Source organism: Amblyomma americanum, chromosome 4, assembly GCF_052857255.1.
Source record: "Amblyomma americanum isolate KBUSLIRL-KWMA chromosome 4, ASM5285725v1, whole genome shotgun sequence".
Classification (NCBI taxonomy): domain Eukaryota; kingdom Metazoa; phylum Arthropoda; class Arachnida; order Ixodida; family Ixodidae; genus Amblyomma; species Amblyomma americanum.
In genome coordinates, this window is record NC_135500.1 from 203,840,973 (window position 1) to 203,866,166 (window position 25,194).

Below are 25,194 nucleotides of genomic sequence, written 5' to 3' on the forward strand. Positions count from 1 at the left end.
AACAGTTTATAAATCGTGATTAAGCATACACGAGTGTTTAACTGTTACTGAGTTTAAAAATTTCAGTTAACCCTGACCCAGAGCACCGATAGAAGTATAGCCTCCATTATTTTCTGTCTTTTTTTCAACGAGCGCTACTGCCACAGCAGCTTTCCTAGTCCTAATTTTTTTTTTTTATCAAGGCGGTGGGTGATGCCTTTATTGTATTTTCATGCTGAGGAACATTTTTCCTGACTGTTTTTGCAGCACACAAATAATCTTTCATAAAAAGCTGTACAAGAGCTTGCGAGCATGGAAACAGTATCAAAAAAGCTGTGACCAGATGCTCAAGCTAAACACGCATCTGTTGAATGAATCGCTGTGGTTCTGTAAGCTGTTCAGCTGTAGCGTATGCAAGCAATTACGGTTTTCAGGAATTAAATGCAGTGCCACATGAGTGGTTAGTAATTGAGAATAATGAGATGGCCAACTGCCGTCGAATTGAATGCCAGTTCTTGGATTCACTCAAAGGTGAAAATGTTATTGTCATGACTGTGGCAGTTGAGGATGCTCATTACTGAAAGATTTGAAGTGCATGCATCTGTGGGCGGGATTTGTGGAAGGGGGTCGTTGTTAGGGAGCATGGATGAATGTTGCTAAACCCCTCTGAGCACCTGTTGGGCATTTCATTGCAGCTCGAACGAATCGGGCCACAACACCAGGCGGGCAGTGACAGCTTGCTCACAGGCGCGGCATTCTTCAAGATGCGAGAAGTAAGTGCTCCCCCGATGCAGGCTAGAATTCGCAGTCACCTTAGCCTCAGCCGCCAGTTCCTGGCTGGTAGGGGCACAGGAGATGCTCCTCTGTTTCGTGGGCGGAGCACCCCTTGACAGGACTTTCAAATTCTCTGTTTTGTATACCTTTCATTTCATTTGTTGCCTAAAAAATTTATGTAACATGCTCAAAAAAAAAAAAAATGCGTGGTGCAGTGTGTGTCAGGAACACTTTTCTCTGGAGGCTCTCTGAAGATGAGAGAGTGTTGTTTTGCAATAAAATGCTGAGTACAAAAAAAAAAACAAAGGACATACGTCATTTGCTTATTTTCTCTGAATGTTTTAGGTGTGCATTGAGCAATTTCGTTGCTCTTGTGTCAAGGACCAGTGACCAGTTTGAAAGTGAAGCTCGTGTCGTGCTAAGATTCCGACACTGCGAGTTTGGCAGAAAATGCCCAGTCAGATAAGCTGATAGGTTTGCTTTCAGTGTGTCTAGGAATGTGAAGGAAAAATTGTGGATTATTTGGTGCTCAGCACATTTTTAAATGTTGGTATCCACTATTTATGGTATAAGAGAACCCTGTAGAAAGTGACGCTTTTGTGTTTAATTTTTTTTTTTCAGCGAGTGTCAAATTACCTGCTTATCAAGTAGCCACACACACCTTAACTTATAACCTAACCATAACCTAAACATAACCATATGACCACCGTGTTGTGGTATCCTGCTTAAAATAGATGCATGCACAGGCATAACCTAGCAAATAGTATTTTTTTTTGTACCAGTTTTGGAGCATAAATATATTGCAACAAGAGCTAAGGTGCAGTTAGACACTTCAGGTGACTCGGTGCCACTTGCATGGCTGCCAAGAAGGTCTCCATTCTGATGCACTAGCAGCATAAAAAATGGGGGATAATTACAGTGCAGTGCAGTACTTGAAACGATACTGAGAAAACCGAAACCGGAAAATCCTATTGTTATAACTGATTATCGTTATATGTGAACCAGCAGAAAAAAAAAAGTGAAGAGAACACACCGATGTATTTCTCCATTCATGTTGCCACCCGTGCTCCTGTAAAGGGTGCACAGCATTGTGGTGCTCTGCCAAGTTCGCGGAGCCAGTCGCTCCCACCCCCTCCCTCTCAGCTCCTGTCAAAAGATAAGCAGGCCATGCTGTTATCGGCGCACAGCATCTTGGTGCGCTGCCAAGGGCTGGCTGCGGACAGCGCAAAGCGGAGAATGCACTAGAAAAGCCAACACTAAAAAAAAAAGTAAAATCGCTACATTTGCTTGAGAGACAGCAGCCTTGTGCGGCATTGGCTGCTCCCTCCAGCTGTGACCATAGCGCTTGGTCCCCAAGTGGGGTAGGCAACGCTCCCTCACAGATTTTGCCACAGCCAGTCCGTTCCCAGAGCTTTTGGGGCATTCGCTTCAAAGTATTTTATTTTTATCAAACTACACCATCCAGGCGGCCAGAATCCTATCGTTGTATCCGTTATTTTGCGGATAATTGTATTGTTTTATTCGGTTTATTTTTACATAGTGGCAATAGGAGAATTGGTAAATCTAAAGAATTTGATCATTATAAGTGGTATATCGTTATATCTAGTATCGTAAGTGGATTGCACTGTATTTACGAACAGCTCTGTCAAGCACATGCAGGCATCCTGAATGCACTGCACAGGAAGCTGGTATCTCAAACACATGCACCTCCATGAGCACTGGTTTCCTTTTATATGTAATGCTGCTTGTCTTTTTTTTTGCGCTCGTATCGTAGGGTAGTTTCATGCTCCATTCATTCTTGCTGCTTGAGACTGACTGTTCAAATGCTTGGTGCAGCATGCTTCTTGGCACAAAGTGGCGAAAGACCTAGTCAGGTGTAGAGAAAAAAAGGAATTTTGCACTCCTTGATGGAATGCTGAGATAGGACACTTCAGGCGCTTGATGGATGTGCTGGATTGTACAGCCGTTGGTGAACCTATGGCAAACTACCGCAACACGCAAGTGATAAAGGAGAGCGCTGTATGGCAAGGCGAAGGCTTGCCTGCTCAACTTGCAGATAAGCAGAATTTGGTGCGTGATAAATATGCACTTGTGGTGAGGTTACACTTATGGATATATTGGTCCGAAATTTGCATCCTTAGATCTTCACTTTGAGGTTTGACTACTGTAGCCACATAGGTGCTCTGGAGGCGTGTGAGGGAAAGGCAAGGCAAAGGGAAGGAGTGGCCGGTGGCGAGCACAAGAGCAGCAGCAGGTGCTGAGCACGAACTTCTGCATAAGGGGCATGATAAAGAAAATGAAGCAAGTGCATGAGAGAGCTTCAGAAGTACAGTACACTTTCTTTAAGGTAAACTTGGAAGATACAACAAAAACTCGTTAGCTATGTCCCCAGAACCTGAAAGGTGTTTCTAAATACCTTATAAACGCACGTAAGGGCTGCACTTCTTTTCGAGATTCGAGGGCCAATTTTCGGTGTGCGGTCCATACACGCAATGTGCGAAAAAAAAGTTTTTTTTAAAGTAAAAACACACCAGTCAGGGAATGAGCGGCATTTATTCTACGTTCAGTCGTCACACGCGGAGTCTTCAGACTCCGAGCTTGTGCTGTGCTCTAATGCATGCTGACCCCACAAGAAGTCGCGCAGCATGTCCGCTGTCAGCGCGAGCCATTGTTCCGCACTTCGATCACATAGCAGAGCAGCTCTTCTTCCAGTTCGGGAAACTGCACGGCTTGCCTCAGAAGGTGCGCTTTTTGCAGCTTGTGTTCCTCAATGCATCTCTTTGATTGTGCCATCGTCAGACGCACTTCTAAGCCACGTCGAATTTCTTGCCTACCGCACGCTTGCAGTGTTCGAGAGTAAACTCCCAGCCGAGTAGCTATTAAGGTGCTTGCCCATCGTGCTAAAATTGCAACCCTTGGCAGCAGCACACGAATGCCACAACTACGGTGAACTAACACGCTACAACATCACAACTCCCGTGCCTTTGACAGCCACAAAAACCTGGCGCTGGTGAAACTGACATGGATAGCGGTAGCTTGCGGCGAAAGAAAAACTTGGTGATGATGATGATGATGCACGGCCATGGTCGCCATCCGTGGGTGGTTGGTACCTGGATGCTCCTAAGCGCGTGCATGGCCTCCGTGACCGTTGCTTGCAGCCAGAGCTGATCAAAAAGCCATGGCGCGTGCATTTTGAAGGATATTCCCACGTGGGTCGTGCAAAGTTCGGGTGCAACCCTTACACGGATTTTTAAAAAAATTTTCTTTGGGAAAAATGGTGCAGCTCTTGCACGCATTTATACAGTATGTTGCGTTGTCAAATGTTATTGTAGTGAAAAGATAATTATAAAAAGAATTCATTGCAGCTTGCATGACTATAAGCAGTGGAGTGAATGAATGTCTGGTGTGGTTGACAGCAGTGGTATGACAACACAAGATCCACTGGGAAACAGCATTGGCCAGGTTTTTATTTAACTGCCCTTTTTTTTCTTTTCCGCGGCAACTACTGTTTGGTCGAGATCGTGTTTGCTGGTTTCCCTCCGGCTCCAAGCGTGCCCCACCAGGTAGCTTGCATGGCAGCTTTGAGATCACACGATTGTCTTCTTTGTGGTGCGGCTGGTTCCAACTATGAGCAGGTGCACAACCATCTAATGCTTCGGAGATACATGCAGTGCGGAGGCTGACCATGTCGGGTATCTGTGCTTCCATGTTACTTGCTGTGGTAGTCTTGGGTAGATACAAAAAAATGCGGTGTGATTCCATGCTGATCGAAAATTTGTATGGGAATTTGTACCCAGACTGTCTTTCCTCCAACTGGTAAAAGCTCGAGTTCACAAGCCACATTTATACACCTCTGGCATGAAAACTAGGGAGAGCTTGTTATATATTTCTTTTTGATTTTTTTGAGAGAGCTGTGTGGAGTTGGCATGGTGGTTACTGCAAAAGTTACTGTTAACCAAGAAAACATGCACAGCAGTTCATATGAACTCTTACCTTACCGTGCCCATTGATCATTGTTAGCCTGTTAACGGCGATTTCGTGCACCGATTTCAGAACCTTCCGCGTTGCTTATTGGCATGCTGCAAGTCTGGCTTGTAGTCAAAGAGCCGAAGTTTCGTTCCCAACGTAGTTTTGTTTTTCTCGTGAGGTGGAAGTTTTTAATGCTCTGACTTGATAACATGGTACCGCGCTCATTGCCAGCTAACAATGACTTTGGAGCCTTCTGCTTTGCTTACGGGCACGCTGCGTTATCCGGCTTGTAATCAGGTTAATGAAATTTCCTTTTTAATGTAGTTCTTTTTTTCCGGCAAGGCGGCATTTTTTGAACGCGCTCCGAAGATGCGGTAGCATCCAAGTTGCTTGGCAGTCGCCGCATGCGTGACACACACTCTAAAACATCGCACATCTCAGTTCTCCACTTTGTCTGTGGTTTATTTTATCGATGACATGAGCAGCAGTGACTAGAAGGTGCTGACTTTTCGGCAGGATTCAGTTCTGATACCGGCGACGACAAAAACCAGCTCAGAACATAGGCCGTCGCGCTGCAGTGCCCAACTGTAGGGTTTACAGTTATTCTTTTTTAGCAAGAATACTGTTTCAAGATAAAAGCTTGATATTTTCACAGATAGTGGCCAACAGAATACGTAACATTTTTCATATTTCACGAAATTCTAACATATTTTTTAGATACAAGCTTGGCTTTACAAGCTTTTATTTTTTTTTTACAGTTCTCCATAAAATCTTGTTTTTGGAAAATAAAAATTTCTGTTGCAAAGCGCAAATCGTTATTCAGTCTTATATGCCCAAAAAGCACATTTATTTAGCTTTGTTTTTGTGTTTTGCATTACATTTGAAATGCAGTAGATTTTACAGAAAAAAAATCTACTGGAACCTACAAAAAAGCCATTTTCCTCATGAAAAAGGAAAGAATTAAGAGAAGAAGACGCAGGTCAAATGGCAAAAAATGCAAAAATTGAGTTTTTCAAAAATGGCATATTCGGGTTCAGTATACCGTTAAGTACCTACCTACAAAGCTTCAAGGTCTGATTCGACCTCCAGTTATCAAAAATATACTTTTCACACCTCCAAAGCGCCATAACAGCGACTTCAGAGCAAAATGTGGCAGAACCTCATGCCTGTTTCCGTAACCATGTCCCCAATGGCTGCCTTTATGTTGGCTTAGGTATTTTCCTTCGCACTACAATTCCAAGGAAGTTCAAGTGTTTTTAAAAAACATTGTTCATTACACCAAAGAATTCTTAATCAAGTTTATCATAATTTGAGTGTACGGTACTTTTGTGTGGCTGTGTGTGCCTGCGCTTGATAGTTACGTGCTGTGGTGTCGATGTAGCCAGTGATTTTTCAACTGCTTGTGATTCAAAAAATGTTATTTTAAAGGAAACACACGTTTCGCCATCATCATTGGCACTGTTCTTCGGGCTTCAACCACTTTCCGAATTAATCAGGGCAAGAAGCATCACTCTGATCCAACAAATGCCAAAGGTTAACTGGTGATGCTTCAAACTGCACTAAAAGCAGGCAGAACATGGCTTGGCCATTCTGGAAGTGATGAAACCGCACCCTCGAAGCTCCAGTTAAATCTCTCTCTTCATGGCGGATCAACTGACTGCACTCTGATGTGGAGCGAGTTGCTCCAAAACGACCAGTGGAGTTTCTCGAACGCGATCCACATCGACGAGCGGAATTCGCATTCGCCACCGTGGAGCAGGAAGAGCTGCTGTGGATTGACCAGTGGCATTCACCCATTAGCGTGGTCTAAACAAAAAGATGTGGATTCTAAAGAGAAGTAACAGTGGTGAGAGTTGTGTTGAGATGGATGTTTTGGCAGACTGCGCATACAGGATAAAAGCGAGTAGTTCGGTGCTCCGTGTGAAGATGGGAGCAATGAATGGCATGCACACTGTGCTTTGATCATGAGCTTTGGGAGTAGAGGGATTGAGTACACTGGAGGGATTGAGACTGCCTGAAGCGTATGAAGCACTGACCAGAGGCATGACAAGGCCAAGGCTTAGTTTCGAGCCCTCTTTATCATTCTGGCACAACCTCTGTTATTCCTGCGCATACATCACTCCATGTTCCACAATCTCTATGGCTCCTCTGGACTTGGATTCATGTTTCTGCAGCTCGATACTTTGACTGACCTCTAGCTCAAGGATTGTTGACCCATCTAGTCTTCTGGAGACCTGTCACAACTCACCAGTCAAACAGTGCGACCTGTTTGCCTTCAGTATGCTCCAGTTGCTGTGTTACACTGTGCAACATATTTGGCTTGCAAGTGATCACTCGGAAAGCAAAGCTTGCTTTCTTGTTGTGAGTAGCCATCATATCAGCCTACCACAGTGCACTGTAGGCGTTTTATAATCATGAATGTATTTGAAGTTGCTGTATATGGTCAGCATGACATGTTGCAATGAAAAATGATGTAATAATCTATGTATGTGGAGGAAGAAGAAATCGTAAGTGGTATGACTGCAATGCCAACAACCTCTCCGCTCAAGCACTGCATAGTTCAACAAGCTGTGTTTACAGTGGGAATTGCAGCAATCACATTGGTACTTGGACAAACCATATGAAGAAGACCACACTGAAAGGAGGAGGAGGCCAGAAAGAACTGTGGATAATAGTCCACACTTGCCTGCCTGTGCCTGTCTGCCAACTCTAACCAGTGTGTTACTTGAACGGTGCTAAACACTTCATTCGCATAAGTCGGTGGTGCTGAGAAGAGGAACTCTGAAGAGAAGGAACTGAGGAAAAACCTTCGTTGGTCACCAACAACGCCTGCGTGGCTTCACTGTGTCGTCCATGTCCTGCTGCCATATGCTTTGAGCCGTAAAAAGAGGGTCCTGTGCTCTGAATTCAGCTGTGGATCCTCCAACAAATAATACACTACAGTGCTATGGGACTTGTGAAGCATGCTTAACAGCATGTGATCAGTCCTAGCAAATAGCACTGAGCTGTAATGTTGACCCCATTTGGATGTGGCATAGCAATGTGGCTTCATTGTTTCAGAATTTTGGTCGTGCACGATTCGTATCAGAACCCACACATCTGTGATCATGCACTCTGTGCAGGGGTTTCACTTGAGGAAGGGTGCAATTCTGGATTTTCTTACACCGGCCATGGCACACATTCGTAAACTGTCGGCTTGATGTCACAAATTTTGCAGCTGTTGCACGGAAACGGTTTGCATTAGCTGTATTTGCTTCCGTATTTTGAGCACCCTTAATTTATTAATCAGATTTAAAAAACACATTTACTCGCACATTTTACGTTTCCTGCTGCATCAGATCACCAGCATGCATGCGGGTGTGCGTAAAATTGAAGCTTCAGGAAGGGGGCATGCAAATTACGTGGAGATTTCACGAATATGTACTACAAAAACTGTACAATAGTCACAACGCACAATATATACCGTATATTGCCACCTATATGTCGATTCCCCCCCCCCCCCCCCCCAACCCTACCTTTTAAATATGAAAATTCTGCAAATTACACGAGTAAATATGATAACAGCAAGTTTTTTGGCAAACAACTTCTATTCCCCATAGTAATGCCCCTGAGCTGATGTAGACACTATGCATTTGAGTAATAATAATAATTGGTTTTTGGGGAAAGGAAATGCCGCTGTATCTGTCTCATATATCTTTGGACACCTGAACCACATTTGAGTAAAGAAATGCCTTTTGAGACAAATCATTATGAAGACTAGTGTGAGTAGAGATACCTGTTAATTAAATTTCTTTAATAATTATAATGAAATGCTAGAGCATCCAGTTGGAAGTCTGTTGGTACACAAGAATTACACACAGCAGTGACTAGTGTGGAAACCAGAGGCATAATTTTTTTGTTTGTGTGGATATGCAACAGTACTTTACATTTGTAGTCGATCACAGATGCATAGATTTATTGTCTTTATGGAAGACCCAAAAGGTCCCCTTGAAAATTCCATGCGAAAGTGTATCACTGCACTCCAAACAGCTCTTATGTGATCACCTTTAAAATACAGCCTCAGAGAGGAGGAAGCACAGCTGTGTTGCTTGTGTAGTTTTTAACACTGCATTGCAAGGATAGTGTGGGGTGTGATTAACTACAAAGGGCAACGAAAGTAGTAGTTGTAACATGTTCAGTTTTACTAATGTGGTAGCTGACAGATTTTTTCAGGCTCCAATAATTTGGACTTGCGAGATGGTTTGGATTTAACTGAGGAACTGTCGGCAACCTCATAGGAACATGTATGTGTTCACGTTCGATATATCTGACGTTGTGGAGTCCAAAAGTTCGATATTTTGGACAAATAGACGCCAGCAATGCTGTGGAGGTAGTTCTGTTCGACTCAGAAGTTCATTTTTCGAACTAACATAGACAGGAGCAGGCATTGCCGTCACAAGCAACCTGCCCTTCGTTGCCGTGAAGGGCGGCATCTTGTATTTAAATGGAGGGGAGCGGACGGATTGGCTTGAATAGGCTTTTCTATTCGTACCTCTTTGTTGTTGCTTTATTTAATGGCTCACTCTTTGTCGCCGTCAGGTTGACCTACAAAGGTGCGCATAATCATGTCGAAAATGAAACGGTGGCTGAGATGCCGCCGTGCAGGGCAGATGAAGGGGTGTGGGGTGGGTGCGGAGCCGGAGATGATAGCTTCATCTCGCTTCCGGTGGGTTCCCTCTCCGACTTTGCAATCATCGTTGTTTCTGGAAACTGTTCTCGCGGCGTGTGTAGAACGGTGCAGCGTGCAATATGCATAGTGGTGTATTCACGGCAGTTGCGCAGTCAAGTTGCAAACATTGGCGCTGTGAGGTGTTGCGGACATAACGAAAGCTTGACTCTGGCTTGAAATGCGGGAAAACAGCCAAGTTCGCAATTTTTGAAGCCAGGTTTTCGCAGCAAAGTGATTGTGTTCAAAGGTTACAAATTTTCTTGAATTTTCGATTATGGTGGTGTAAAACTTCAGTGTTATAAAGACAAGGAGGGCAAGGGGTTAGAGGTCATAGTGAGATATCTTGCGTGGGCCCGCACGACGGCGCCAGGTGGTGGGAAGTCTGCTTCCGGATGGCCTCTTGGGCCCAACTCACTCTCTGGAGTTGTCTCTGGTTCCGAGCTGAGCAGTGCAGTCTCCCAGAGATTTTGGCTTGAGGGGGTAAGCTCTTAGGGTACTCACATAGTATGCGATTTAGATTGGCTTTTGAAAAATTGCATGAAATGGAGCGGGATTGATATACCTCAAGGTACATGAGGGCGTATAGGGGTTTGGGAAGGTATGGGTTTGCAATTGCCTCTAGGCAACTTGCTCTGATTTGGTCAGGGATTTATACAGGAGGGGATATTTTAATCTTGCATTCCTGGCGATGAAATGTGTTCTCATGATATGCGACCGTGCACTTCTTCGCCAATCGCAGGTATGGGTCGCTGACTGCCCGGTTTATGATTATTAGGACCATTTTTATAGTCCCACAGTATCCGAAAAATAGATAGGCAATTGTAGTTATGTTATGGGTGCGTGAATATCCAGAGCTTTTGAATAATGAATTAAATAGCCTTCTACTTAATTCACTGAACAAATGAAATTGTGCATGTTCAAAATTTTTAAAGTTTTTGAATAATTCACACAAAATTTGGACAGGGCGTGTTTTTTTTTTTTACGACTGTTGCAGAAACAGTTCAATCTAACTCGGTACAGCATGCTGCCGGGACTGGTGTGTGCTGTCATATTTGATGACAGGGCCCAGACAGGTTTTGCAAACCGTGCTTTCATGCTCGATACAGCTGGCCATGGCTCGAACTCTGGCGCCAGTCATCAAATATGATTTGGCACTAGTTTGTTTGCTATCATCTGTAGCAGAATGTCAATTTCCTGCGCGTAGGACTGGTGGTATAGAGTTAATGTACCGATTTCGTGTTGAATGACCCCTAGAGGAGAACACTGTTGCATCTTTCGACAGCTGCAGTTTCTAATGTCACCTCTAGTGCTGCACTGTTTTGAGTGGGTATTTGTTTTGTATGAATATTCGCACAAGTAGCGAATAACCACACTAATAGTCGATTTGTATTTGATTCAGTTGTTTCAGTATTCAATTCGAATTTCTAGCCTATTGTTATTCAATTCAGTTTCATAAACTACTATTCACACACCCCAAAGTTATGTGATGCATTTTCCTTGCTGCAATCTTGGAGCTGTATCACTTGATTACTGGAGTGACAAAGGCGGACACTGCCCACACCCGTTGTATGAGGTGGCTCTTGCCTGGCCAGCTTGTCTGCATGCGTCACTGCTCAAGGTGTTGTGGACACCAGCCATGCCTGCATTTTAGTGCTAAGTTATTAACTTTCACAGTAAACTGGCAAAAAGATTAGGCATTTTTTAAGCAGTGGCTAGTTCCAAAGCACCATTCTATGCGAAGCAGGCTAGCCTTAGCCAGTACCCAGCAAGAGGTGCACTACCGGTTTGCTTGTGAGTAGCATGCTGCTGCAGGAGTATGTTGCTATCAAGGGTGCACCCTTTTCATCTGATGTTAAAGATAGGTTATCTGTTGACATGCTCCCTGTATTAAATTATTGATGTATTAAACTATTTCACAATCCCCTTTCACTTGAAAATATCCGAGATCAACTGTATTATTAATAATAATAATAAGCTTTTGAGAAGGCTGTCCTTATAGCACAGGCAGTCTGAAAAATTATACGGTGTTTGTTTACAGGAGAAAAAAAATATAACTAGGGTGGCCAAAATTCAGGTTTATAGGTGAGGTCAGGAATTCTGATGAATTAGGTTGGCTGCAACAGGAAAGGGATGGTGAAGCCTTTTGTCCTGTTGCTTGGACGCGACGGAATGAAGGAAGGACATAATGTAGCCGACATCAGGTTCAGCCTAGTTAGCTAAGAGGCAATGTTGATGCATCCTGTGCAAGCAGTGTGGCTGTTGATGCAGACAATGGTCGAGCTGTGTACTTGAAAGCAATAATGTTCTGAAAGGTGGGTGTGAAGATGTCAATAAAGACATTCATACGACCATTGAATCCTACTTCTTCCCACTATACCTGATGTGATAAGTGCGCAAGATTGCATTTAAAAAATGCATTGTTATCCAAATGAATTTTTTTTTTTGCAGTTTAGACACTCAAAAGAAGGAATATGTTCAGTGGATGCATATCTGAATTTTGTTTCTGTTATAAAAATTGTAGGACTAGCTTTTTTTTCTAAAGCTAGCCAGTCGTTAAAAAATCTAAAAAATTGGGTCTTTGTGAAGATTAAATAATTTGTGGTATTTGAAAAGAAGCTAACAGACCTATGTTTGCACTAAAGGGCATGGCAGTGTGAAAAAAATGAAGGCTGCAATTTTCGTACCCGTCTCGGGATTTTTCATGCTCAGATTTTCTTACAATGAGCCGATTTTGTGCCAGTAAGCTAATGTTGGTTGATGCCTTTCGTCCTGTTAGAGCCACCCCCACATGCAATTCTTGCAAACTTGACATAAATGCTTGAGCACATGGCTTAGGCTGACATTAATGTCACAAAAGTTGGCCACTGGGTCCGAGACTATGCTATGCAGTACGTTTGCGCTGTTGACCGTACCAGGGGCCCTGCAGCATGGTGTCTGATCTAATGGCAAATGCTCAGAGGTGCTACTGGCAGCCCTAGCCACACGCTGCTCGAGCAGCTGTGGTAAGTATGTGGGCGGCTGCACATAGACATATGCGCAGTCTAAATGTGCTCTGATTACATTAACAGAAGCTCTAAAGATAAGCCATTCTTAACACATGCAATGTTGGGTTGTATGGTTATGCATTAGAAACGGTCCTATATTAAAGGCAGTGTCAGATTTCAGCACACCATTTCACATATGGGCTTTGAGTATAACATTCAAGCAAATCTCCCCAGCATCAAACTCCTGGCGTCTAACCATTCACATTCGTCACTGTCCACGACTGTGATTTCTCCATTTTTTGTGCACCTAATGGGTGGCGCATGATAATTCATGTACTAAGTTTGCGGCCTCTGCATAAGCCATTTCCAGCCAGGCAAAGTTTCTTGACGATGTGCTTCCAGGCAATTCTTTTAGCTACAGGGCATGAAATAAAGCTACTAGAGAAGCCAGGATGGCAAGAATACCGTGTACAAACGATGCACTAATAAGAGAGAAAATGAGAATCCAGTGCATATCTAATCTGTTCCTCAGGTTATGTTTATAATTAGGGAGAAATTACTCATTGGCATCCACCCAAGCGCAGCCATACGACTACAAAGAAAAGCTAAACAGCTTTCTCAGGTGGAGTAGATTTGTAATAAGGGAGTAATTACTTGTTGGTATCCACCCAAGCACAGTCATACAGCTACAAAGAAAAACCATACAGCTTTCTCAGAAACTTTGTAGTTAAAGAAAAATTCGTCCTGGTCTGGGACGAATTTTTCTTTAACTACGAAGTTTCTGAGAAACCTGAATTGCTTTCCTTTGTGTCCGTATGGCTGTGCCTGGGTGTATGCCAAAGAGTAATTACTCCCTTAGCACCATTGTTGTTTTTTCATGTTGACTTCCTCTAGGCTTGTGGCCAGTGGCAACACCTTTTGGTAGCAGAAGTTTAGGCAGCATCATTTCACATTACATATGGGGTCCCAAGACACTTTTTCGTGTTTACTGTGTGCCGGAGGAACAGAATGAGATGACTGTGGTCCATATTGCCGAGGGCATTGAGACAGATCCATGGTATGGCCTGTATGGCGTCTTGGCTCGGCGGTGGATGGTTTCGTACAACAAGGCTGTGTGCCTTTGCAGATGTTCTTTGAAGACAACATTGACGACGCCAAGTACTGTGGGCACCTTTACGGCCTGGGCACGTCGTATGTCATGAACGGCAACTCGTACCACGATGAGGCCACCCCCAACAATGTGGCCCTGGCAGCCCTGCCAGCAGCCCCAAGTGCTGCCCAGGCGACGCCCACCCCCTCCACGAACTCTGCGTCTTGACAGCCCCTGTCGCCGCCGCCACTCGCCACCACCGTGCCACCCGATGCACCTCTCCGAGAGCCCGGCCGTGTTGTTGTACAGACTCTGAATGTCTGATCAGCCCTGCCACCATGTGTAGCTTGCGCTCCCTCCTCCTGCCACTGCTGCCATTGGCCTTCCCTCCCCCTCTGCTTGTCTTCACCTTCTGTCCACCTGGATCATTCGGGCACCTTGCTGCTTTCCTTCTGCACCTGCCTTTTTACTATCCATCAAGAAAGAGTCTCATCTTGTCATCACAATATTTTCCCGTTTTGCACGAAACAAAACAAACAAAAACAAGTTTTAAAAGGAGCAGGGAAAAAAGGCTAGTGGATGGAGAGAGCCTGCATGGGGAAGCCGAATGGAGGAAGACTTGTTTGGCACTTCATGTTTATTGTATACTGTTTTTTCAGTTCCGTCAGTATATGTGGCTTCTGCAAGTGGGCAAACTGCTACCTGTGGGTGGTGTGTGGGAGGCAGTGTGTTCCACAAAGGAAGAGAATTATTGTGCCGCAGACTTTGGAGGTGCATGTTACCACCGTTGTTTTATTTTATTTTCCTAGTGTGCGTGTAATTCTCTTAGTGGTCTCGTACTGTAGATATGTACATAAGCCTTTTCGTGTGCTGCTCTTGCTGCTGCTGCTGCCGTTTGTCAAACTTGTACAGAAGAAAATGCAAAACCTTCATTTCTTTTTGTGTGCTGAAACCAAGCACTGCTTTTATTAGCTGTTCTGGAAGTGCTGACATGCAGTACTATCAGCTTGTAAATTGAAATGAGAGAGAACATTGCCCACAGAGCAGCACTTAAAGAAGCAAAAAGAGTTGCAAGAAAGGTAATTTGAGTTCCATATGGTTATGCCCAGCATCTGTGCACTTCTCAGATACATCCGAGTGCCTAATATGCCTGAGCCTATCGCTTGAGTTCTTGAAGGCACAGCCACAGAATTTTTTTTCTGCATGAAGCACAGATTTTACTGGCACCAGCAGCACCATGTACACACCCTTGTACCAAATGTGGAGGTTGGAAGTGGGCGGGAGATACACTGAACATTTTTTTTTTGTAATGACTACTGTGGCTTGACAGTAGGGGTGTTCCCTATTCATTGTTGCCCAGTTTTATCTGCTTGCCAGTGCTGTGCGATGCTATCCCTTGATTTTCTGTTTCTGTTTTGTTAGCTTCGTGTTAGAATGGAATAAAATGTTACGGCAGGTTGCTGCAGTGATGACAAGGAAAAGACTTGGGCAGTCTCTTTTTACCAGGCAATGGAGCAAAGGATGAAAGATGGGAGGACTTCCGGTGCACCCGTGTACTGCCAATTCTTGAGATGCACATTTGCCTAGGTTGGCTTATGCCTTTCTCTGGATACCTCCCTGTCCTGCCAACAACACACAAGTGGCTGGTCTTCTAGCCGAGACGTATGAGACCTCTTTGTTTTCATTGCTTTTAACCCTTTGTGGAGCACCACCATTTTAGCAAGTTTTAAGTCTCCCATTAAGAACTTTATTTTGTGGCCTGTGGAAATATTTGTTCTTGGTTTTAGAAGCCTTTACAAGGTGTTCAGAGAAGCAGAATCCCTCTCCAAGGAAGTGTTACATTTTTTTTTTTCTTTGAATGCGTGCCGCGAAGTGGCTTATGTATCTGTTTCTCCTTCGAGTACACTAGTGGCTGTACTGATACAGTTTGCGCCTGAGCTGGGACTGTGTGCTGCTCAGTCATTTTTTAAAGGGACACTGTTTTATTGGGGCTGTGTACATATACCAAGATTTTTCATCGAGCCGTCGCAGCTGGATAGCTCTGCGTGCCCGTGACAAGAGACTGGCGTGAAGTCCCCTGCCCCCATGGTGCGCCGTATGCCACACTTCGCTGAAGCTGCAGAGTCGTCTTGCAGACCAGCCCAGGCCAACCCTTTCACTACTTTTGTACACAAGCTTACACCACCTCTGTGTATGTCTGGCTGGCCCAGAGTATGTTTGCCCCCCTTTTTTTTTGCCTCTTCACATTTTGTATTTTTTGTACTTTTTATGAATAGAAATCTTTGAAGCAACTTACTTTGGTGAATGAAAAAAAAAGTGTGCAGGGTGTCTGATATAGTGGTATGTCTAATTGTGCCGATTCTGTCCATTGTTTTTCCTTTTGCCTTCAGTTTTTTTTTTCTTTCAGTGTTTTCGATTCGTACCTTTTTCTTTTTACCATTATGCCACTTGCCGTTTTCTTCGGGGGAGCCCTGTACACATTGTGCGATGATAAGATTTTAGAGTCTTGAACACTTAACGGCAGCACTGGAGAGATGATAGAAGGATGCCTGTGGTGAGGTTTTTAGTGATTATGATGTGTGTTGTAAATAAAAAAAACTTCGTCAGCATTGAAAAATGCGTATTGTGTTTTTTATGCTTCTGCACCTTGGAAACAACTTTCTCACTGTAGGACTTGCTGGCCATTTACATTAAAATGTATACCACATATCTGCTGGATGGCACCAAGATTGGCACTCAACTGCATGCCTTAACCAACTGAATACCTTAACTGCCTTAACAGAGGGTTTTGACAATGTGCTGGGCATCCTGATCTATGCAAAGAGCACTGCTAATATGCCATTACAATGACATGTTTGTGCTAGAAATTCATAATGAATTCAAGCTGCTGCAGTGGCTCAGTGGTTATGGCGCTCCGCTGCTGGCTTGAAAGACGCGGGTTCGATCCCGGCTGCGGCAATCCAATTTTGATGGAGGTGAAATTCTAGAGGCCGGTGTACTGTGTGATGTCAGCGCTTGTTAAAGAACCCCAGGTGGTCGAAATTTCCAGAGCCCTTCACTACGGCATCCCTCATAGCCTGAGTCGCTTTAGGACGTTAAACCCACACACGCTAAGCTCATAATGAATTGAACACGAGCGGCAAGTACTGTTACTCCAAAAATGAAGTTTTCAGTGCTAGTCGCACATGTAGTTCATCGCTGTGGTGGCATTACACCACTTGAGAAATGTGGTCAGAATCGTAAAAAAAATGCGAACTGTGCGGTTCGTTCAACACACCAAAGCGACACATGGGCTTAAGAAGGATGCTGTAGTGGCGGACTCTGGATTAATACACACCACCACAGCGGTGGCCGAGCGGTTTGAGCATCCGCCTTGCATCCCCTGGCCTGGTGCTTGGCTTATTTAGGGTGAAATGCTTGGGAAATGGGTCTCTAACCCCACCTTAAGTACATGAAAACACCTTGCGCCATGGCGCTCTAGCCACAGATGCCTTGGCATGATAAAAATTCATAATTTCGACCACCTGGGGTTCTTTAATGTGCGTTGACATCGCACAGCACACAGATGTCTTTTGTGTTTCGCCTCTATCGAAACTCTACTGCTGCAAGCAAATGTGGTCATATGTCAATAATGAGCTAAAATGCACCAAGACGGAGCTACTGTAGAAATAGTTTCTTGTATTCTACTTTTCTTTTAAACATGGAAAGGCAGTTGTGTAACACTGGCGAAACCGCCTTCATTACAACACAGTACTTGGAATGCACTAGCCTATGAAGCCAAGGAGAATTGTCATGAATGTGGGGAAATGATCCTCAATGACTGCTATGAAGTTCAAATGATGAAGGACCCTAGAGTGCTAAGAGAAAATGACTTAGTTGAATGCAACTAAAATGGTGCTACAGAACCAAAAGACTCCCTACTTCTACATTTGGCAAGCCATTAAGTAGCATTTTATTTTTTGTTCCCATACTCGCTGTGCGCAGAAGCTGATGTGTGCAGCAGAACCCTGTAAAACCCGCAGCCGTATAGCCTGCCACCTTCATTGAGATTAACCTATTGACGCTGAATATGGTATCATGGCAGTGTGTTTCTCTAGGCTGCAGTAAATGTTTTTCTTGCCAAGTGCTTACAACTCCTCAGATATTTGTGGCATCATTCACTCTAGTGTGAGTGACAAGACTGTCCTGCTAAAATCGATGCAAATGATTCGTGCTGTAGGCAACTTTATAGAGTTTAAACAATAAGAAAGGACAACTAAGGTTGAAGAACTTATGACATTTATGATGACAGTTGCCTTTTGGATGGCAGTGAGATGACTGTTCCTCCACAGCACATGTTTCAAGGGCCCTGCAGTGGTCTGATGCAATTCATACAAGCTGCAGAAAAGCTACAATTCAACTGCAATTTGCATGAGACATATTCTGTTTCAGGCAAACCTGAAGGAAAACGTGTGCTCTTGAAGGTGCAAGTTTTTTATGAGCTGAAATTTTGCGGCGATACTTCAAGAGAATGTGAATTGTAGAATGCAAGCAGAAAAGAAGCTAAGGCTATGAGGAGTTCTATGAGGAGCGGTTTCCGTCACAGTCGAGTCGAAGGCTGCTGCTGTTATGCTCCAATATTCTCGCATCTGGTATAGAAATGCACTTGGGCCGGCAACTAATCAGAAGCTTTCTAAGCCAGTTCCTTGATAACATGCACAGCACGTGTAGGAGAAAACTGGTTAGTGCTAAGCACGGCGGAAGAATATATGTGTCGTAACGGCGGCAGTTGGAGCAGAGCGGCCGTGTCCCACCTCACGTGCATGCTTCGACAGTTAGCCGACAGATGGCGTGGCGATGCAGGGGGCCTTGGTTAGCGCTGCCTGCGCCAGTCACAGCATGTGTGGGCGCGTATCTTTCTTCAGTTATGTGCACGTTGCTTTCTCGACAAGCATGCAATTGTGAGCACAATGGGCAAGAAGTTTCGTTCCACGTTGCACGACGGGATACAAAGTCTGTACCGAGAAACTGTCTCTTTTCTGCGCCAAAAGATGAAGAGGGCGTCGCCACTGGAAGCAAAGATTTAAGAGTCCTCGCTTCATCGCTGTATTGGCCAAATAACTGGGAAAAAGTGGTATCAGGAAAAATATCTCGAGCAAGTTTCCTCACCGATCAAACCGCTGAAGGTCTTTGCATGACTATTTTGTCCGCATTGGAACTGTCAAGGTACCTGTTGAAAGAGTGTGGTTTCAAATACGTCTTAATCGGAAAATATAACCAAGATGTGCTCAAACGTTTCTTCGGTGTTATGCAACAAGGTGGAGGTCAAAATGACCATCTATGCCCACATTTCTGCAACTATACAATAAGCTCTCGGTCTATAGTCTGATTAAGCCCCCTAAATTCGGGAATTGTCAGGTTAACAATGCAGGATCTGAGCACAGTGTACCTGTGCTAACGTTGAATGATTTGAAACTTGCTTTTGATGACAATGCCAAGTCTGAAGGACACATTCAGCTGCTGAAAAAAGAAGCTAGATGGCCTGGTTGCTGTTGAGGCTGAAGTCGACCATGTGTTTGACAAGTTGCATGAAGTACCGGCAGCTGTTGACGGTGTAATTTATTATTTAGTTGGCTTTATATGCCGCAAGTACTTGAAAAGTACAACGTGTATGGAGTGCCGCGAAGGATAATCGGAAGAAAGTGCCTTTCATCAACAGCCGGAAAGCAGCCTTGTTCTGTGTAAAACTAGAGGAGGCCTCATGCACCCAAAGCGAAGTCTGTTTCACTTGCTGCATGCCACTGAGATGGAATTTCAGAAGCATGCGGCTTTGAGGAATGCCTATCAATTGCTGTGACTTTAACAAACGCTGAAATTTCATAGTGACTTCAATTTTCTGCTACTCTCCTTTCTCTCATTTTTTTATCCCCTCACTCCTCTTCCCCCGTGTAGGGCAGAGGGCAGGCTTCGCGCACTTGCACGGGACATCACGCTTGCCGCGTGGAAGTCTGACCAATTTTCCAATTCACGTTTAAAATCCATGGACCCAGATCTGAAGCTCCGGCTTCCATCCGGCCTACCACTACGTGAAGAAACTTTGCTGTGTCGCCTGTGGCTTGGTGTAGCTTTCACCAACCATTACTCGTTCTTAATCGGTATGACTGATAGCCTAGCATATGCCATCTGGGGGTGTGACGAGACTATAGCCCACATTCTTTGTGAATGCCCTGCCTACAGCACCAAAAGGCAGTCTCTCTGCCGTGCACTGGAGCATTTAGATTCATGCCCACTGACGGAAATGAAGATTCTCGGCCACTGGCCGCGGCGATCGTCGACAGTGAAGGCCTCCAAGGCACTGCTCCGCTTCTCGTGAACTTCTGGCTTGCACGATAGGCTGCGACTTTAACGAACGCTGACTTTTCATAGTGACTTAAATTTTCTGCTACTCTTCTTTCTCTCATTTTTTATACCCTTTCCCCCGTGTAGGGTAGCAAATTGATTATTCTTCTTGTTAACCTCTCTGCCTTTCCTCTTTTTCATCCTACTCCACATACTACAAGTTTCAGTTCTCCTGTTCCAACCATAAAGAGGAAGTTATGGCAGCCATGCTACACCATTCTGTAGCCATGAAGCTGATGCGAAAAATAAGACACAGGAGCTACGTAAGCTGTCCAAGCTTCAGTAGGTAAAAATTTGGCTCCTGTTTTGCTGTTTAAATGGCGGGAGTCATGAATACATTGGTGTCCATGAAATGTGTGCTGGTGTCCCTTTTTGTTTATGCATCAAAAATTTGTATTCTAAAATTTTGTATTCACTGCTAGTTCTGTGTACATGTCAAATAAATGGCAAGCCACACAGCACCTTCGTGGTTTTACTGCTTATGCTTTTTTAGGTGACCTCAATTTATGTGGTTAGATGCGTGGCCTTTTAAAAACCAGGCAAAGGAAATCGTTTTCCACCGCCTTATCGTGTACCTGCAGTGTGTCGTGTAGACACAATGCTTGTTCTTGCATTGTGCACGGTTTTGCCTTCCTGTCTGGCTAGGGCAGGTGCGCTATGGTACCGCGTCTACTGTTATTTAACGCATATTGCTGCGACGGCATAGGCTGTGGTAAATAATGTCAAGAGACAATGCGCTCGACTCATGTCGTATGCTCCTACTGGCAGCAACGAGCACGAACGCTGCAAGGTGCAGGGCATGCCTAAACTTGCGGAGCGTAAGCATTATTCATTGCAAACAATGTTCAGCCTCAGCCTTACCCAACATTTGTGTCTATTGCAAATTGGGTGCTGAATACGCGCATTATGATCAATTTTTTTGCGTTCGTATCTGCTTTCATTCAGTGTCTACGTTTGAAAACTTAGGCCCCGTTGCGTGTAGCACCATCTGTGGAGGACAGCGCGATGTATGCACAACTTTTTGCCTCCTGCGCAGCCTTCGTTCGGCCACCTAGCTTGTTCTTCCACCGTGGTGCTAAGCTATGGTCGCAAGCCTTCACAAGGCATCAGTAGTGTGAATGCGATGGCAAGATGCCACACCAAAGTCCTGAGCACAGGCATTGAACGACTCTGGTGCAGGTGACACACCCATACAGTGTAGTATTACGTGCACTTGTTTCTCATCTTCCACTTTGTTGTCTCCTCCTTCCTTCAGTGAAATAGTCACCATGCCTCTTTTATACCAAATAACCCCCAACCCACTCCTTTTAATTTAGGTAGACTTGTATTGCAGCCGCTGAATGCACTCTGCAACAGGGGCATCAGCACGTCTTTCCATACTTTGTGACACCGCGGACCTGAACATGTGTACTCGACACCTTCTTGTCTTAGCTGTGCACGCCTTGTGGGTGACCCCCTTCTGGTCTGACCCACCAAAGAAGATTGTGGTTTATGGTTTATGGGGTTTAACGTCCCAAAGCGACTCAGGCTATGAGGGATGTCATAGTGAAGGGCTCTGAAAATTTCGACCACCTGGGGTTCTTTAACGTGCACCGACATCGCACAGTACACGGGCCTCTAGAATTTCGCCTCCATCGAAATTCGACCGCCGCGGCTGGGATCGAACCAGCGTCTTTCGGGCCAGCAGCCAAGCGCCATAACCACTCAGCCACCGCGGCGGCCACTCCACCACCAAGGAAGAATACAATTTCCACTTCTATAGGCATTCCCATCCCTTCCTTGATCTGTTTTTAAAAATGCTAAAGCAATAGGCCCTAGGGCAACCCCCCTGTCTCTGTCCTTTATTGCGAAAGCATTTCTTGGCTCATGAGTGGTGTCACCGGAACCTGTGGAGAGGCACTGTGGACAAAGTTGTGGACAGAGCGAGTCCGCATGAACTGAATAAAAATCATTAATGAAGTCTAGTGAATGCACAGATGTCTGAGAAACGTATCTTCGAGATATGTACTGAGGCACGCATGAGTAATTATGAGCATCTAAGTTACAGATGTATGTTTCCGGTAAATTTCCTCCATGCTTGGAGTGCAGCCATAGCACCATCATGCGGCACCCACTGAACCCCCCCCCCCCTCGCAATGTACGGCACTGGTCCCCCAGATGGCGCGCGTGTAGGCGAGATGGCGGATGCGCACGAAGGAGGAAGGACGTGCAGTAAGAGAAATGATTTCACAATACTGCACCTCTGTAATTTTTTCTTTTGTGAAGTTCATTTTTCTCTTTACTCGGCCGTCAGCAGCTTGCTTGGCAGTCGCAGTGTAGGCAGTGAGCTTTCTTTTTCCTTATAATCATGGAACCGTACGGAGTAGAGACCACAGAAAGTGCTTTAAGGTTTAAACTTAGCCCAGTACCTCAAGCAGAAAGCTACTATCCTCAGTTTCTTCTGGATGTGGGCCTTTGAAGAGAGACAGTGACTTCAATACAAATGCATCATGAAGCTTGCCAGCCAGATATTTCAGACCCAATTTTGCATCTGTATTGCAGCTCACTTGGCTGACAATAAACAGCATCCATGTTTTTACAAATCAACAGTGTGTACACTGCCACATATACAGAATGCTGCACACATGGCTGCATATTAGAGTGAAAGCTCTATTACATTTTTTCCAAGGTCAATCTTGATGCGCATTTGACCTTGAGGCCCTGGAGCGCAGGCAAATAATGCGGCTCGCCGGCTCCGCCGCTGTGATACATGATTAGGAGAGGCGAGGCTGGGAGTGGCCCAGCTGCGCGCACTAGCTGGCTTCGCTGTTGTGATACCACGTGGCTAGGAGAGGGTGTAACAGTTGCTACATTCTCCTTCAGTTTTGCCAGAGATGAGGTGCACGCTGGACCAAGTGTGTCAACTCTTTGGCGTCGCCATCAAGCTGCGTCCGATCATCCAGTCGATATAGCTTGCCAAGAAGGTGTACTGCAGAGGACGAGAGCTAAACGAGCCGCTGAAACCGAGGAGCAACGAGAAGCTAGACTTTCGAAACAATGGAACAGAGCTTCAGCTCTCTATAACTAGGTTTTAAAAGTTAAACCTCACCAAATTTTTTTAGAAGAATATCCATGTTGTGCAGGTGAGCTTAGAAGGAGTAGCAGACAAAGAAGGAGTGGCCACTAAGGAATACATGAGCTTCTATGGGAGCTTCCACAAGAAGACAGGCAAGGCAAAAGCACAGCAATCCATCGCCGATTGCTATGTGCAATCAGTGGAAATGCAGTTCTGCGGAAGTTGAACCTGGTGCATTGCAGGTTTATCTGCAAAGTTTTTATTGCACACCATCCTCTGGAAACAAAACAAGTGTTGCAACCCTACCCTGCCTTTCCACAAACTGAATTAAAAACTTTGACTTCCATAGAGTTTGGTCTACCACACTGCAAGAACCACCACCGTTCAGTGCTGCCCGGCCTTGGGAGTATTCAATAAGTGATTCAGATGATATCGATTGTCTAATTATTCCTAGTCCACAATGCCCCTTCATGAACAGAGCTCTTCGCTTGTGGGTAAAACCCAAATTCTGCTTTCCCGATTCTTGCACCCTGCAGGCAAAACACAAAAGGCACCTATGCGCTGTACACCTTAAAGACCCCCAGGTGGTAGAAATTATTCCAAAGACCTCCATTATGGCACCTTTTTCTTCCTTTCTTCTTTTACTCCCTCCTTTATCCCTTCCCTTACAACAGGATTTGGGTGTCCACCGAGATATGTGAGAGGGTTTTGGTGTCTGGCCACCAAGATTATGCAAGATGGTTTGGGTGTCCACCCAGATATATGTGAGCTGGTTACTGCCTCATTTCCTTTCCTCAAAACCAATTTTTCATTTCTTGCACCAGAAGTTGAACAATTAAATGTTGGGTTCACATCAATTTTTACCCAAAAATGCATCTTAAAATGTGGTTTGTCAGTGTACAAAGCTGAAGACACTGCACAGAAACCAGTGGACGTCTTAATGCTTTTTCTGGTGTGGCGTTTTGAATTAGCCGATTGTTTTAAACATTTTTTTAAAGGGGTCCTGCATCAGTAAGCATATAAGGTTTTTATTCTTTGTATGCATAGCATGGGACAATGTAATGCCTGAATGCCCAAGGAGATCGCTGAAATTGCAGCATTTCATATTTTAATATTCTCCAGAAATGCTTGTTTTGAGTCAATGGCATTGAAAGCAGCGAAAATGAGGTGGTAGCTGGATTGGTGCTGCCTTTCTTATTAGTTTGCCATCCAGTTTGAACTTTTTCCTGCTCACTTGGGAAAGAGATCCAAAATATGCCTCTGACTGCTGTAAGCTTTTCGCAAAGGACAAAAGCTGAAAAGAAGCAGTGAAGGCAAATGAAAGTGAATAACAATAATAATGTTAGGGGCGACACTTTCCATTTTGCTTCAAACTATTCTGGAGGCCAGCGCTGCTGTTCAAGCCACACTGAGAAGGCAGCTAAAAAATTAAACAAAAAGAAATCCGGATGACACACCTATGCCAAAAATATGAATACAAAAGCCAAACGGGAGGCAAGGTTGGGAGAGCCCATGATAGTATTCCAATCCTACCGATGCCAAAGCAGATTACAAAGAAACATTGGGGAGCTTCCTTTGTTGAGTTAGTTGCTCTTGTCCTGTCTGTGGCTTGTATGTGGAGCTATGACGGCGTAAGGGCAGTCCTAGTAACGCAACAATTATGTGCAAGCTCCCGCCGCACACGCACAAGGCACAGTTCTGACTGGTAGTGCTCGATCTCGTCACTGGGAGGGTTGAATAGCAAATGAAATGAGTTTTCGTCTAATTTTCTAAGCGCAATAACTTTTGTTTGTATGATCCGATTTCAATCATTCCTTTTGCACTGGTGTTTGGAAAGCATGAGGAAACCCTTTCGGCAGTGAAAAGGCACTGATGGGAGGCTCTGTTGGCATCATTGTATATATCAAGTATTACCCACACTAAGAAAGTCCTGTTTCAAGGACAAGGCCATTGCGCATTTTGAATGGTCGCTGTGATGACATGATTTTGCAGTGTACGAAGGCAGAGAGGCCTATCCGAGATGAAGAAGTTCTACCCATGAGGGCGGTAACTTACACTACACAGTAGTTGTGAACAAAGAAAAACACAAATATCTGATGTGGAGAGCACTTTCTTGTTGTAGGCTGCCATTTCGAGACACACTATGAAACTAATGACCACTAATAGGCAATTTTATGTCCAGGGGCAGGGGCAATGCGTGACCAAATAGCTGTCTATTTTTGGTGTAAAATATAGCGAAAAAATATAAATTCTGAAA

At 44.6% G+C, this 25,194-nt stretch overlaps 2 protein-coding genes across 4 annotated transcripts in view; one reads left to right on the forward strand and one right to left on the reverse strand.

Moving 5' to 3' along the window:
- The window catches only part of LOC144129136 (CCR4-NOT transcription complex subunit 7-like), a 34,800-nt gene extending 18,679 nt beyond the window's left edge, over nucleotides 1–16,121 (forward strand). For both annotated transcript variants that reach the window (XM_077663067.1, XM_077663068.1), the window contains exons 6-7: nucleotides 675–752; nucleotides 13,541–16,121. In XM_077663067.1, coding sequence (XP_077519193.1) covers nucleotides 675–752; nucleotides 13,541–13,732 — 270 coding nt within the window. In that variant the 3' untranslated portion in view covers nucleotides 13,733–16,121. The remainder of the gene's footprint in view (nucleotides 1–674; nucleotides 753–13,540) is intronic.
- Nucleotides 1–25,194, reverse strand: part of Polr1D (RNA polymerases I and III subunit AC2 l(2)37Cg) — a 389,457-nt gene that overhangs the window by 53,257 nt on the left and 311,006 nt on the right. The window lies entirely within an intron of this gene.